At 41.8% G+C, this 16123-nt stretch overlaps 2 protein-coding genes across 3 annotated transcripts in view; both read right to left on the reverse strand.

Moving 5' to 3' along the window:
* The window catches only part of dennd1c (DENN domain containing 1C), a 45457-nt gene extending 39409 nt beyond the window's left edge, over positions 1–6048 (reverse strand). Inside the window, exons 1-2 of one of the 2 annotated variants that reach the window (XM_060899202.1) lie at positions 5673–6048; positions 986–1050 (exon numbers count right to left, since the gene is read on the reverse strand). In XM_060899202.1, the coding sequence (XP_060755185.1) occupies positions 986–1050; positions 5673–5689 (82 nt within the window). In that variant the 5' untranslated portion in view covers positions 5690–6048. The remainder of the gene's footprint in view (positions 1–985; positions 1051–5672) is intronic. The other variant, XM_060899203.1, reaches the window with a different exon arrangement.
* A 432-nt stretch (positions 6049–6480) lies between these two features.
* Positions 6481–16123, reverse strand: part of zgc:65894 (uncharacterized protein LOC335798 homolog) — a 29114-nt gene continuing 19471 nt past the window's right edge. Inside the window, exon 4 of the mRNA XM_060899204.1 lies at positions 6481–7805. Coding sequence (XP_060755187.1) covers positions 6748–7805 — 1058 coding nt within the window. The 3' untranslated portion in view covers positions 6481–6747. The remainder of the gene's footprint in view (positions 7806–16123) is intronic.

Genomic DNA, 16123 nt, shown 5'->3' on the forward strand with positions numbered 1-16123 from the left:
AGATCAATACAGGAATGCCTGCCTTTTTTTTTTCATTCCATATGCTGAATATTTGTGTGCACAGTTTAACTCAACTCTGAATATACTGACTATACTCGATGTTTTGTCTTGCACTGCACAAAGGATTGGCACCCCTGTACTCTGTGCATTAATATAAAGGGCACATCACTGACCATATTATTTGGAAAAACTGACATCACTACTGTCCAGGTTTTAAACCCTTTCTCTTTCTCCTCTCACACCTTGTAGGTGATCAGTTTGAGACTAAAGCTCATTGTTTTCAAGCATAGTGTGAGTTTTATCATCCTCTAATCTTTATCAGGGTCAGTATCACCCTGAGGTCTGATCACCGTTAACACAAATAATGAACGTTTTGGCGTGCACACACACACACACACACACACACACACACACACACACACACACACACACACACACACAGTTGCAGTGTTCTCAGTTTAGCCCATAAATTAGGCTCTTTTCTGTCATGCGTAGAGGATGTGGTTAACTGAAGTCATCGAGTCCCACAAACCTCTCCTTCCTGTACAAATAAAACTGCTCTAGCACACTCTATCAAACTGTCAGTGTGTATTAACAAATATCTACTGCACAGCAAGTGCATTTTCATTTCCATTTACAGCATTTAATAGAAGCCCTTGAGCCAGATCAAACACTTGTCAATAAAATAAATAAATAAATAATAATAATAACAATAATAATAATAATAATAATAGAGTGGTTTTGATTATTTATCACAATCTCTTTAGTTTGAATCTCGCTGGAAGGCCAGAGGAAATAAAGTGACCACAGGCTTCAGCCAATCTGAGCATGCTAAGCTTATCATGTTGTTTCCACGACAACGGACAGAGTCTTGTGGCTTTCTGGTTAAGTCATGTGACAGGAAGGTGAGCCGCTTTCTCAGCACCCAGCATCATCCTGCAAAAAAGAAAGAAAGGCAGGCAGAAAAAAACCCACATTTGCTCACCTTTGTCTCTGGCGATGGGGCACGAGGCTTGAAAGAACCAGTAAAATGTCCTTTCTGGATTTTCCCTGAAACGCACCAAATCAATGAACAAACAGGAGGCAAAGTCAATATTGCACATTGTTGTATTTCACGGAAATGCTCAGAAAATCAGTGAAGGGGAAATAACACAAACAAAACAACAGAATCTGAACAGATTTGAGCTCTAAAAGAAAATGATGTTGTAATTGAGTAAAATTTCGTGTTAAACCAGTAGCAAGAAAATCGATAGACTCAAGAGGAAGAGTGTGAGTAATGCTGACTCTGTTCACAATATGTTATTGATGATGAGACTGAAACAAATACCCAAGTGTGAGCGACACGTTCAGTGTTTCACTGGAAAGAAAGTGACGAATTTTCCAGAACAGCAGCTCTGACTACAGTGCAGATCAAATGATTGGTTTATATTTATATTTTCTATCAGATCTTTATTTAACATTTGTTGAAGGAGTCTCCAGTGACAGTGCTTTATACCAGTTACTTAAAGATGTGACTTTACAGCTTAAGTGATAACATGATTGACAGGCGTTCCACAACAGTAATAAAAGGATAAAAGTTATTATCCTATCCACATTCACTGGATATGAGCAATCGCGTGCTCTGATTGGCTACTCTACTACTAGGATATCAGCTCATATACCGTGAGCAAAGAAAAACAAAATGGCGGAGCGTGTTGCTGAACCAACCGAGGACGAAATAAAAATTCTACTCGAAAACAGAACCCCCCCCCCCCCCAAAAAAAGCAACAAAATATGGAATGAAAGTATTTGATGGTAAGAACGTATCTTTTTTATTTTTCAAGAATTATATTATTACATTTTTCACAAATTGCTCCTGTCATTTCGCCGGTTTGTTTACATTCTAAGCAGAAATGATTTTGTCAGACGTTTTGTATGAAGTTTTTATTTATCAAATTTGCAAAAAATAAAAATAAAAATGCTCCGTTTCTCAAAATCCAGTGAATGTGGATAGAATAAAACAGTTATTCCACTCAATCTCTGTGCTACGTGTCTCGTCAACTATCAGCTCATGTATGACTCGATTTCATGGAATAACTTTAATATTACACATTCACAAGTGTTTTACTGGGAAATGCATCACTGGTATTTTTCATCCGAGCTCCATCCAGGACATGGAGAACTAAAACTGTGGCATAAATCTCTGTCACTTGTGAGGAAATCGATGAATTGTTTTAATAAATTCGGGGACTTTTTCTTTGTGAATGTGTCAATATAATACAAAGAAAATCACATATTGGCTTGAAAATATGACGCTTATCTTCTCGTGTTGAAAAACTCGCGTTTTTCATACGAAATACATCACGGATCTGAGTGACATATTTAAATAATATTGACTGGCATTGAGTGGTCTATCAGATATATTCCATTCAGCTAGCATGATACTGAACGAGTCGAAGACGAGTAGCTGAATGGAATATCCTCCTGGGAACCAAGAAAAAAATGTGTCTCTCAGTTTCTCTTTTGTTGTGATTTGCTTGCTAGGAATTTCCCAGCAACCCTCCTAGTCACATGATATATCATTGGAAAGCCCAGGATGTACTCTTTACAAGACACGAGGATTCAAGAGGGAATCAAGAGTAAGAGGGTGTGCACGTAAAACTAATGTCAACTACAGAGGACACAAGTCTATGGGTTGGTTCTCAGGAGGATATATCCGATAGACCATGAAAAAAAGCCAGGCATTATTATCTCATCTCATTATCTCTAGCTGCTTTATCCTGTTCTACAGGGTCGCAGGCAAGCTGGAGCCTATCCCAGCTGACTACGGGCGAAAGGCGGGGTACACCCTGGACAAGTCACCAGGTCATCACAGGGCTGACACATAGACACAGACAACTATTCACACTCACATTCACACCTACGCTCAATTTAGAGTCACCAGTTAACCTAACCTGCATGTCTTTGGACTGTGGGGGAAACCGGAGCACCCGGAGGAAACCCACGCGGACACGGGGAGAACATGCAAACTCCACACAGAAAGGCCCTCGCCGGCCACGGGGCTCGAACCCGGACCTTCTTGCTGTGGGGCGACAGCGCTAACCACTACACCACCGTGCCACCAGGCATTATTATTATACACATTCCTTTTGGGTGTTCAATGCATCTTTCAAAATTCTCTCAAAATCTATATTTTGTAATGAAGCAAACCTGGCAGCCATGTTTGTTTACAAATCGTCATAGTTGTTCGCAAGCGCGGAAGTTTTACATCTCCAATGTGTGATGTCATGTTGTCTTGACAACCGTGCAATATCGTAAACCATATGCTCATTTTCCATTGGGTAGAGTGACGTACTGTAATACACATAGGATATGCGATATGCTAAAAATATTGCATGCTATCAAACCAAATGAATGAAACCCACTAGAAGGGAATAGAACATGTTTTTATTCCATGGAAAAGTGTCCTGCATGTATAATAATTCCCGATATATCACTCCAGTGATGTCTTTTTTTTTTTTTGTGGATGTGTCCATACAATATAAAGAACATTACACAGTGGTGCAAAGATATGAAGTTTATCTTCTTGTGTTGGAAAAAAAAAATTATATATACCGTACACACACACACACACACAGTGGTGCTTGAAAGTTTGTGAACCCTTTAGAATTATCTATATTTCTGCATAAATATGGCCTAAAACATCATCAGATTTTCACACAAGTCCTAAAAGTAGATAAAGAGAACCCAGTTAAACAAATGAGACAAAAATATTATACTTGGTCATTTATTTATTGAGGAAAATGATCCAATATTACATATCCGTGAGTGGTAAAACTATGTGAACCTTTGCTTTCAATATCTGGTGTGATCCCCTTGTGCAGCAATAACTGGAACTAAACGTTTGCGGTAACTGTTGGTCAGTCCTGCACACCGGCTTGGAGGAATTTTAGCCCGTTCCTCCGTACAGAACAGCTTCAACTCTGGGATGTTGGTGGGTTTCCTCACATGAACTGCTCGCTTCAGGTCCTTCCACAACATTTCCATTGGATTAAGGTCAGGACTTTGACTTGGCCATTCCAAAACATTCACTTTATTCTTCTTTAACCATTCTTTGGTAGAACGACTTGTGTGCTTAGGGTCGTTGTCTTGCTGCATGACTCACCTTCTCTTGAGATTCAGTTCATGGACAGATGTCCTGACATTTTCCTTTAGAATTTGCTGGTATAATTCAGAATTCATTGTTCCATCAATGATGGCAAGCCGTCCTGGCCCAGATGCAGCAAAACAGGCCCAAACCATGATACTACCACCACCATGTTTCACAGATGGGATAAGGTTCTTATATTGCAATGCAGTGTTTTCCTTTCTCCAAACATAACGCTTCTCATTTAAACCAAAAAGTTCTATTTTGATCTCATCCGTCCACAAAACATTTTTGCATTAGCCTTCTGGCTTGCCCATGTGATCTTTAGCAAACTGCAGACGAGCAGCAATGTTCTTTTTGGAGAGCAGTGGCTTTCTCCTTGCAACCCTGCCACGCACACCATTGTTGTTCAGTGTTCTCCTGATGGTGGACTCATGAACATTAGCCAATGTGAGAGAGGCCTTCAGTTGCTTAGAAGTTACCCTGGGGTCCTTTGTGACCTCACCAACTATTACACACCTTGCTCCTGGAGTGATCTTTGTTGGTCGGCCACTCCTGGGGAGGGTAACAATGGCCTTGAATTTCCTCCATTTGTACACAATCTGTGTGACTGTGGATTGGTGGAGTCCAAACTCTTTAGAGATTGTTTTGTAACCTTTTCCAGCCTGATGAGCATCAAAAATGCTTTTTTTGAGGTCCTCAGAAATCTCCTTTGTTCGTGCCATGATACACTTCCACAAACATGTGTTGTGAAGATCAGACTTTGATAGATCCCTGTTCTTTAAATAAAACAGGGTGCCCACTCACACCTGATTGTCATCCCATTGATTGAAAACACCTGACTCTAATTTCACCTTCAAATTTGCTGCTAATCCTAGAGGTTCACATACTTTTGCCACTCACAGATATGAAATATTGGATCATTTTCCTCAATAAATAAATGACCAAGGATAATATTTTTGTCTCATTTGTTTAACTGGGTTCTCTTTATCTACTTTTAGGACTTGTGTGAAAATCTGATGTTGTTTTAGGTCATATTTATGCAGAAATATAGAAAATTCTAAAGGGTTCACAAACTTTCAAGCACCACTGTATAGTGCATAATGAAGTCATAATGAAGCATCACTGCAGAGACACTTTTGTTTTAACAAATACGACCAAAAACTGAATCATTTGACCCTAACAATGTTGTTTTATCCAATCAGCGATAAGAGACAGTGCTGTAAAACGTCTTTAGATGGTGATGCAGGTTTAAGCGTGAAATTCTGTATAGCGTTCACTGCCCACAGTGACAAAGGAAGGAAGTGATGTCCAGGAAATGGACTCTTTTAAGAATCCACCGACCTAATTATGCAAAAAAGCAATTATACCGTAGAAACATTATGTTCTTCTAACGACGGGTTGGGTCTTATTAAAAACTGTATTTAAATATTACTGGAGCCTCCAATCTGAGCGAGCAAGCGAGAGAGAGAGAGAGAGAGAGAGAGAGATGCACATCCGATAACACACACAAAGTGAATTTGCAGAAACAGACGTTCCGTCTTACTTTAGTCTGGATCCCATGTTGCTGCTTTAAGATGGAGTCCATAAGTGATTAGTGGAGTTTCTGTGATGAAGGTGCCATTATTATAGAACTCCAGAGAGTGGCCTCTCGAGCTTAAACACACACACACACCGACACACTCACATAATAATCAAGCGGAGAAGAAAACAGGCTCTCAGAATCACTTCCTGATCTGTGCACAGAATCTCGCGTCATGCTCGTGTTGTCAACGTGATGGCTGCCATCGTTTCCTTCTCTTTACGCCTGCAGCCTTTTCCTCCATTCTTCCTCTTTCAGAATTGATTTGTGATCGATTTACACATTGTAGCTGAGTCAGGAGTGTGTAATCTTTCTGGGACTTCGTTTACACTTCGAGGCCCTCCCTCCCTCCTTCGTCACATTTACATGTTGGTGTCAGCTTTAATTATGTTTACGTGACTTTACCAAACCATGTGTAAATATCTGTGTATATAAATCTCTCTCTGTCTCTCTCTCTCTCTCTCTCTCACACATTGAGAGATAGACTTCCTCTATATCAGCTGCCATTTCTGTTTTGAGCTGCCTGTTTCTTCCTCTTCTTTTCTTTTATAAATGACTGTTTGAATGTCCGATTGCTTTGTTCTGTTCTGTCGAACCTGCTCAGTCCGATCAGTCCTTTTCTCTTGTACCACAAATAACATTTCAATGAATTGTACTTCATTTGGTCTGAACTCTACAGCACCCTCTGGTGGTTATACACTCCAAAGATTGACACAAAACTAAAAAAAACCAAATACTTCAATTTAAACCAAGTTTTTATTCAATAAGCCGAAGGTTACTTTATTTTTGAAAACAAGTCGATTAGGTATGAAAGACCACGAGGATCACCGACAACAGGAAAACAACAATGACTTGAACCGACTAAGTTACCTTCAAGAGAGCACATCTAGGAAACAAAGTGAGAATGCATCAATGAGAGTTTTTATCTTGGTCAGGTACACCTTCACAAAACACCTGAGGGAGGAAAAGAGGAGGGATGGGGGAAACAAGAAAACACAAAAGAAGCAACCATAAAAGGATAAGATGGAGACGGAGTGATTTAGGCTGCCTCTTCTTCACCCTCCTCCTCAAACTCGCCCTCTTCGGCGGTGGCATCCTGGTACTGCTGGTACTCGGAGACCAGGTCGTTCATATTGCTCTCGGCCTCGGTAAACTCCATCTCATCCATTCCTTCTCCTGTATACCAGTGGAGGAAGGCCTTTCTCCTGAACATGGCAGTGAACTGCTCAGAGATGCGCTTGAACAGCTCCTGGATGGCCGTGCTGTTGCCAATGAAGGTGGCGGCCATCTTGAGGCCACGAGGTGGGATGTCGCACACGGCTGTTTTGACGTTGTTGGGGATCCATTCCACAAAGTAGCTGCTGTTCTTGTTTTGGACGTTGAGCATCTGCTCATCAACCTCCTTCATGGACATGCGGCCGCGGAACACAGCAGCAACGGTGAGGTAACGGCCATGGCGTGGGTCGCAGGCAGCCATCATGTTCTTGGCATCGAACATCTGCTGCGTCAGTTCGGGGACAGACAGAGCACGGTACTGCTGACTCCCCCTGCTGGTCAAGGGCGCAAAACCAGGCATGAAGAAGTGAAGACGTGGGAATGGTACCATGTTGACAGCCAGTTTGCGCAAATCAGCATTCAGCTGCCCGGGGAAGCGAAGGCAAGTCGTGACTCCGCTCATGGTGGCTGAGACCAGATGGTTCAAGTCACCGTATGTGGGTGTGGTCAGCTTGAGCGTACGGAAACAGATATCGTACAGAGCTTCGTTGTCGATGCAGTAGGTCTCGTCTGTGTTCTCCACCAGCTGGTGCACAGACAGTGTGGCATTATAGGGCTCCACCACGGTGTCGGACACTTTGGGTGAGGGCACCACGCTGAAAGTGTTCATGATGCGGTCCGGATATTCTTCACGAATCTTGCTGATGAGCAGGGTGCCCATGCCTGAGCCGGTGCCGCCGCCCAGAGAGTGGGTGAGCTGGAAACCCTGGAGACAGTCGCAGCTCTCCGCCTCCTTACGCACCACATCCAGGACTGAGTCCACTAACTCAGCTCCCTCTGTGTAGTGGCCCTTGGCCCAGTTATTCCCAGCACCACTCTGGCCTGGTGGGGAAATACAGAAAGTATAGAAAAACTGTTAGTGTTTGTTAACATGCTTGACTCTACAAAGTGACTGAAAAGACTCAAGCCACAGAACTTTATTTACTTATTCATTTTTTAAAATATGTAATATAACCTTGTCTGTGTATTTATTTTATACAAATTGTTTGTCTGACTTTATGTTTTTGTTCTTGTGTTTATTAGGCTGAAGACAAATTTGCACTCTGATGGACAATAAAGATGTATTCTATTCTATAATTAATATAGCAGTGGGACTGATTACTGACGTGTTTTAAAGTTTAAAAAATTTGTATGCAAATTCCTTTTTTTAAAATAAAATAACGTTTTGGTTAAAGTTACAATGATATAAGACTAAAATAATTTCACCATGACTGAGGGGGGGGGACTGAGCTGTCAGCAAATGATTCCATTTTGTGTGTGTGTGTGTGTGTGTGTGTATATATATATATATATATATATATATATATATATATATATATATATATATATACACACACACACACACACACACACACACACATTTTTTATATTATATATATATATATATATATATATATATATATATATATATATATATATATATATACACACACACACACACACACACACATATATATATATACACACACACACACACATATATACACACACACACACACATATATATACACACACACGTTCAAAAGTTTGGGGTCACTTTGAAATGTCCTTATTTTTGAAAGAAAAGCACTGTTCTTTTCAATGAAGATCACTTTAAACTAATCAGAAATCCACTCTATACATTGCTAATGTGGTAAATGACTATTCTAGCTGCAAATGTCTGGTTTTTGGTGCAATATCTCCATAGGTGTATAGAGGCCCATTTCCAGCAACTCTCACTCCAGTGTTCTAATGGTACAATGTGTTTGCTCATTGCCTCAGAAGGCTAATGGATGATTAGAAAACCCTTATACAATCATGTTAGCACAGCTGAAAACAGTTTAGCTCTTTAGAGAAGCTATAAAACTGACCTTCCTTTGAGCAGATTGAGTTTCTGGAGCATCACATTTGTGGGGTCGATTAAATGCTCAAAATGGCCAGAAAAATGTCTTGACTATATTTTCTATTCATTTTACAACTTATGGTGGGAAATAAAAGTGTGACTTTTCATGGAAAACACAAAATTGTCTGGGTGACCCCAAACTTTTGAACGGTAGTGTGTATACATGTTATTTCACCTCCCTCACTGCCATCACCAGGAACTACCTGCAGGCCAGGACAATGATAACATTTTAACATAGCCTATGGAAATCCAAAGTTTACACATTATCATCACGCACAGAAATTGCAAAACTGCAAAACTAGTTTTAAAACCGCTAAGTTCCAACTGTTAACCATAGCGAGAGGCTGGGCTACGTGTGTGTGTGTAAAGTGTAAACCAGTGCATCCTGACTTTCTAACTATGCCTGTGTGTTGCGTGAGCGGCAGTCAGTCAACAACTCTTCGCAAAGTTTCCTTATGAAACAATATGCTCGCTGAAATTATGGCAGGGAACGCCAGATTAAACATTAAAACTGCCTTCTGAGCACTGTATCTACAGGCTACCACCGAAAGGAGGAGGCTACCAGAAAGGCATCTCTACTCAGTACGATTTTACTTTCACTACGACATTACTTTGAACAGACTATCAAAAAATTGCAAGGTGATATTATAAAGTAAGGCACAGTTTACTTACAGTCGTTTTTTTTTTTTTTTAAAACGATGCAATCGTTTTCTGCCTTTTGGCACCCTTCATCATGCCGTGTTGGGGTCCTGAACTAGGAGGCGCTGTCCCCGATATGCCTGTCAAACTTGTTGTGGGTAACCATAGCAACCAAGCTCGAGCTCGCAACCTGTGCAGTCTGCGCAGTTGCAGCTATGTATGAACTGCTGTGCACCTCAATAAACTGAATGGTAATTAGTCTTTTGATTTTTCCGTGAGGTTTGCCTTATGCAAAGAAAGACAGCATAGATGTTTTTTCCTCCCTACAAGTGGGGGGGACCGAACGAGGTGAATTTAAATCTGGGTGGGATGAATCCCCCCCGTCCCCCCCTCTATCTGCGCCCGTGACCATGACATCCTGTGCTTTTAGCTCGATGAAAATGTTTAACAATCTCAGGTCATTTCGAAGGAACTGAAGGAACATAGTGAAAGAAAACTGGTGAAAAATGACCAGTGTTTGTAAATCTAAAACAAAAAAGGGCTTCAAGGCCATCACATTGCCTCTTTTGCATATTTCCATTTCCATCAACTACCAGGAAGCTCAAGAGCAAAAAATACATTTTACAAGATGAAATGTCTATGTGCTGCCACCTAGTAGCAGGTTTTATATTGACCTGCAATTCAAATCAAATGTGATGTGGTGCATTTTGTGTGTGTGTGTGTGTGTGTGTGTGTGTGTGTGTGTGTGTGTGTGTGTGTGTGTGTGTGTTTGTTTTAAATCTCATCTCATTATCTCTAGCCGCTTTATCATGTTCTACAGGGTCGCAGGCAAGCTGGAGCCTATCCCAGCTGACTACGGACGAAAGGCGGGGTACACCCTGTGCTATGCCACCAACCCGGGCGGATGAGCTACTAGAGAGCCAATGGCCAATACTGACGGTTCTGATTGTCAACTCGGCTTCAGTTCCGACAAAATGCAACAAGCTTCTCTGCGACCATCTCAGCTCTGCTGTGTCGTCGATAAACAGGGTTTCTCGCCAAGGGACACTGCCCATGCGCCAAGTAGTGTCGTCATCATAGGTGCAGCCCCACAGTTTTAATGGAAGTACAGATAAGGAGTAGAAATATGGCTACCACATACGGGGGAACCGATGCGCCACTTTATACGGCAGTAGCGATAAGTGGATGAAGTCCGTATACTGCTACTGCATCCGGGGTAACCGACAAACGACACCATCTACCCTCTCAGTCTAATCCAAACAAACAAAATCTTAATCTGGGTGCCTGGAATGTTCGCACAACCAACGACAGTGACTCTTCAATAAGACCAGAACGAGCAACAGCACTTATCTGTCGTGAATTGGAGAAAGCAGGCATTGACATCTGTGCTCTAAGTGAAGTTCGGCGACCTGGCACTGGAAACGTAATTGAGAGGAGTCATACAATCTTCTGGAGTGGAGGAAAAGAGAGAACAGCAGGCGTTGGTTTCGCCATCTCCAACAGGCTAGCTGCTCAAGGTATCAGCCCTACGCTGATCAGCGACAGACTCATGTCAATGCGCATACAGCTAAATGGAGGTAATAAGCTAACCCTCATCAGCGTATATGCGCCAACCATGCAAAGACCGCAGGAAGAAAAGGAACAGTTCTATGGAAAGCTCGGTAGCTGCACATCTGCTGCTGATATGGACACCGTTATCATTCTGGGTGATTTTAATGCTCGTGTGGGCAAGGACTGGAAATCATGGCCGAATGTCATCGGGAAACATGGCATCGGAAAAATGAATTCCAATGGTCTCATGCTCTTAGAATTTTGCACCAGATTTCAGCTCAGTATCATGGGCACAATGTTCCAACTGAAAGACAGCTCGAAGAACACATGGCAACACCTACGTTCAAAGCACTGGCATCAACTCGACCATGTACTATCTAACAAGTCCGCAAAACCATATGTTACAGTGACAAAAGTCAATCGAACAGCAAACTGCTTCACCAATCACAAGCTCTTCGTGTCTAAGTGTCTCTTCTCCATTAAGAGTAAGAAGAGAGGACCAAAACCTCCTAAGAAGCTAGACATACACTTGGATGACGCCAAGAAAGCATTGCTGGAACAGTTTCTAGATGAGAAGCTGTCTACTTATAACACTGACTTTGACGAGCTTAGAGTTGTTCTCCAGAATGCTGTTACCCATGTCTTTGGCAAAAAGAAAAAAAGTGCAAAACGATTGGTTCGATGATCAAGATGATGAAATTCAAAAGCTGCTCCAAGACAAGAATCTGGATAGGCATGCTTTGAGAAGGCGCATCAGAGAGCTCAAGAATAAATGGTTCCGACATAGAGCTGAAGAAGCAGAGCGGTACTCTCAGGAGAAGAACCTCAGAGAGTTTTATGCCACTCTAAACACTGTTTATGGTCCAAGATCCAGAAGCTCTCATCCAGTGAAGTCCAACGATGGTGAGCTCCTGACAAGATAAAGGACAGATGGGTTGAACATTTCAACGACTTGCTAAACCAACCAACTGATGTTGACTTGAGTATTGTTGATGACATAGACCAGCTTCCAGTCATCGAATCGATGAGCCGCCCAATCGAAGAACAAGAACTTGACCAAGCTCTTAGAAACACCCGATTAGGAAAGAGCCCAGGTCCTGACAGTATTCTACCTGAAATACTTGTGCATGGAGGACATCGCTTGAGAGCTTTCCTACTTGTTCTATTTAACATCTGCTGGACCACAGAGATAATCCCATTGGACTGGATAGACGCAATCATCGCCATATTATTCAAAAAAGGCGACAGAAGTCAATGTGATAATTACAGAGGCATATCGTTGCTCAGTGCTGTTGGAAAAGTCTTTGCGGATGTCATCCTGCAGAGGCTTCATCTGTTAGCGGATTTCATATATCCCCAGTCGCAGTCAGGGTACCGCCATGGAAGGAGTACAATAGATGGAATTTTCACGCTTCGCCAACTGATGGAAAAAACAAGAGAGCAACGTAAATGCTTGTATATAGCCTTTGTGGACTTTGTTAAGGCGTTTGACACTGTCAATCGCGAGCTTCTCTTCATCATCCTCGGCAAACTTGGTTGTCCACCAAAGTTTATAAGAATCATTAAGAAGCTATATACAGATGTACATGCCAGACTTACTGTTGATGGTGAGCTCACTCAATCCCTTGAATACAACAGCGGGGTAAAGCAGGGTTGCAAATTAGCTCCAAAACTTTTTGGTACCTACAGTACGCATCTGTCTTACTCTGGCTTGCCTTCAAGAAAATCAAGCACATTTGCAGTGTACAGATCAGACTACGTTACGATGGCGATCTCTTTGACCTACACAGACTTAAAGTAAAATCCAAAGTCTTTACAGAGTTCATCAGAGAAGCTCAGTATGCTGATGACATTGCAATTTTCAGTGACACATCAAAGGGTCTGCAGTCGCTATTAACCTCCTACAATAACGCTGCCAAGAGGATGGCCCTGCGCATCAACACGGTCAAAACAGAGACTATGTGTATTGACAACATGGCTGAGTTCTTCATAGGTGGTACTAAGTTAGCCAACGTCACGCACTTCAAGTACCTTGGCAGCTATGTTAGCAGTGACTGCTCTATGAAGGAAGAACTCGCATCTCGTTTTCAAGCAACATCCTGTGCATTTGGTCGACTGAGCAAGAGTGTGTTTGACTCACATGATCTCTCAGTCTCAACTAAAGTCGCTGTGTACAACCAATGCTTAATGCCTCTTCTGATGTATGGCAGCAAAACTTGGACCCTATATCAGCATGAAGTCAAGCAGCTTCGTACAATACAACAGCGTCATCTACGTCTGATACTAAACATCAAATGGGACGACTACATCAACAATGAAGAGGTGCTGCGGCATGCGGACGTTGAAGATATTGAGGTGAAGTTAGTGCGGCCCCGCCTGCACTGGTTGGTACATGTTTGCCAAATGGAAGAAGACAGGCCAGTAAAAGAGCTCCTGTACTGTGAGCTGGCCCATGGCTCTCGACCAGTAGGCCAGTCTAAGCTCCGTTTCAAGGACACCTGCAAAAGTGCTTTGAAGTGCAGCCATGTCTTGGATCAATGGTCTTCAACTGTGAGTAACAGAGTCGAATGGAAGGGACTCATTAGGGTAGTCTGCGACGCATACAATTTGAAGAGGGTTCAGGAGTATGAAAAGAGAAGGGCTCGACGCAGAGCTGAACCGAGAACTAAAACTGTGAACTTACCTGTGTTCGGGTTATACTGTAGGCATCACACACCCTGGACAAGTTGCCAGGTCATCACAGGGCTGACACATAGACACAGACACTCACATTTCACACCTACGGTCAATTTAGAGTCACCAGTTAACCTAACCTGCATGTCTTTGGACTATGGAGGAAACCGGAGCACCCGGAGGAAACCCATGCGGACACGGGGAGAACATGCAAACTCCGCACAGAAAGGCCCTCGCCGGCCACGGGGCTCAAACCCAGACCTTCTTGCTGTGAGGCGACAGCGCTAACCACTACACTACCGTGCCACCCGACAATGAAATTAAAATAAAAATTATACTTATATAACAGTTATTCCACGAAATCGAGTCGTACATGAGCTGATAGCCAACGAGGCACGTAGCACCGAGATTGAGTGGAATAACTGTTTTATTCTATCCACATTCACTGGATTTTGAAAAATGGAGCATTTTTATTTTTTGCAAATTTGATAAATAAAAACTTCATACAAAACGTCTGACAAAATCAATTCTGCTTAGAATGTAAACAAACCGGCGAAATGACAGGAGCAATTTGTGAAAAACGCGATAATAATAATTCTTGAAAAATAAAAAAAGATACATTCTTACCATCAAATACTTTCATTCCATATTTTGTTGCTTTTTTTTGTATTTTTTGGGGTTTTGTTTTCGAGTAGAGTTTTTATTTTGTCCTCGGTTGGTTCAGCAACACGCTCTGCCATTTTGTTTTTCTCTACTCACAGTATATGAGCTGATATCCTAGTAGTAGAGTAGCCAATCAGAGCGCACGATTGCTCATATCCAGTGAATGTGTGTATATACACTTGTGTTCAAAATAATAGCAGTCCAACACGACTAACCAGATCAATCACTGTTTTTGGTGGAAATTATATTACTACATGGCAAATAATTTACCAGTAGGTGTAGTAGAGTCATAGAAAACCAACAGACCCAACATTCATGATATGCATGCTCCCGAGTCTGTGTAATTGAATAATTAAGTGAAAGGGACGTGTTCAAAATAATAGTAGTGTGGAGTTTAATTAGTGAGGTCATTCATTCTGTGAAAAAACAGATGTCAGTCAGGTGGCCCTAATTTAAGGATGAAGCCAGCACATGTTGTACATCCATTTCTCTCTGAAAACCTGAGAAACATGGGCCGTTCCAGACATTGCTCAGAAGAACAGCGTGCTTTGATTAAAACGTTGATTGGAGGTGTAAAACGTATACTGTAAAGAAGTGCAGAAAATGATGGGCTGCTCAGCTAAAATGATCTCCAGTGCTTTAAAATGGACAGCAAAGCCAGAGAGACGCGGAAGAAAACAGAAGACTACCATTCGAATGGATCGAAGAATAGCCAGAATGGCAAAGACTCAGCCAATGATCAGCTCCAGGGTGATCAAAGACGGTCTGAAGTTACCTGTGAGTACTGTGACAATTAGAAGATGCCTGTGTGAAGCTAATCTATCGGCAAGAAGCTCCCGCAAAGTTCCACTGTTAAAAAAAAGACGTGCTGAAGAGGATACAATTTGCCAAAGAACACATCGACTGGCCTAAAGAGAAATGGAAAAACATTTTGTGGACTGATGAAAGTAAAATTGTTCTTTTTGGGTCCAAGAGCCGCAGACAGTTTTTCAGACGACCCCCAAACACTGACTTCAAGCCACAGTCCACTCTGAAGACAGTGAAGCATGGTGGAGCAAGCATCATGATATGGGAATGTTTCTCTTACTGTGGTGTTGGGCCCATTTATCGCATACCAGGGATCATGGATCAGTTTGCATATATCAAAATACTTGGAGGTCATGTTGCCTTATGCTGAAGAGGAAATGCCCTTGAAACGGGTGTTTCAACAAGACAATGACCCCAAACACACCAGTAAGCGAGCAGCATCAGGGTTCAAGACCAACAAAATGAAAGTTATGGAGTGGCCAGCCCAATCCCCGGACCTTAATCTGATAGAAAACTTGTGGGGCGACATCAAAAATGCTGTTTCTGAGGCAAAACCAAGAAATGCAGAGGAACTGTGGAATGTTGTCAAATCATCCTGGGCTGGAATACCTGTTCACAGGTGCCAGAAGTTCTCAGAAACCGTGGTTATACAACTAAATATTAGTTTAGTGATTCACAGGAATACTAAATCCTTAAGATTTTTTCAGTTTATACAGTAAATATTTGGAGTTTGTAATGAAAAATGCAGACACTGCTTTTTTTTGAACAGCCCAATGTTCATTTTTCTTCATTTTCTGTAAAGTAATTAAAATATTGATATATTTTTCTTCATGTTTTGATGTAGAATATAATGTGCAGTGTTCCCAATGCATGGAAATAAAAACTATTATAAGGATTTTGAGCTTTACTCACGTTTTTAAACACA

The sequence above is a fragment of the Neoarius graeffei genome, chromosome 18, assembly GCF_027579695.1.
Source record: "Neoarius graeffei isolate fNeoGra1 chromosome 18, fNeoGra1.pri, whole genome shotgun sequence".
Taxonomy (NCBI): Eukaryota; Metazoa; Chordata; class Actinopteri; order Siluriformes; family Ariidae; genus Neoarius; species Neoarius graeffei.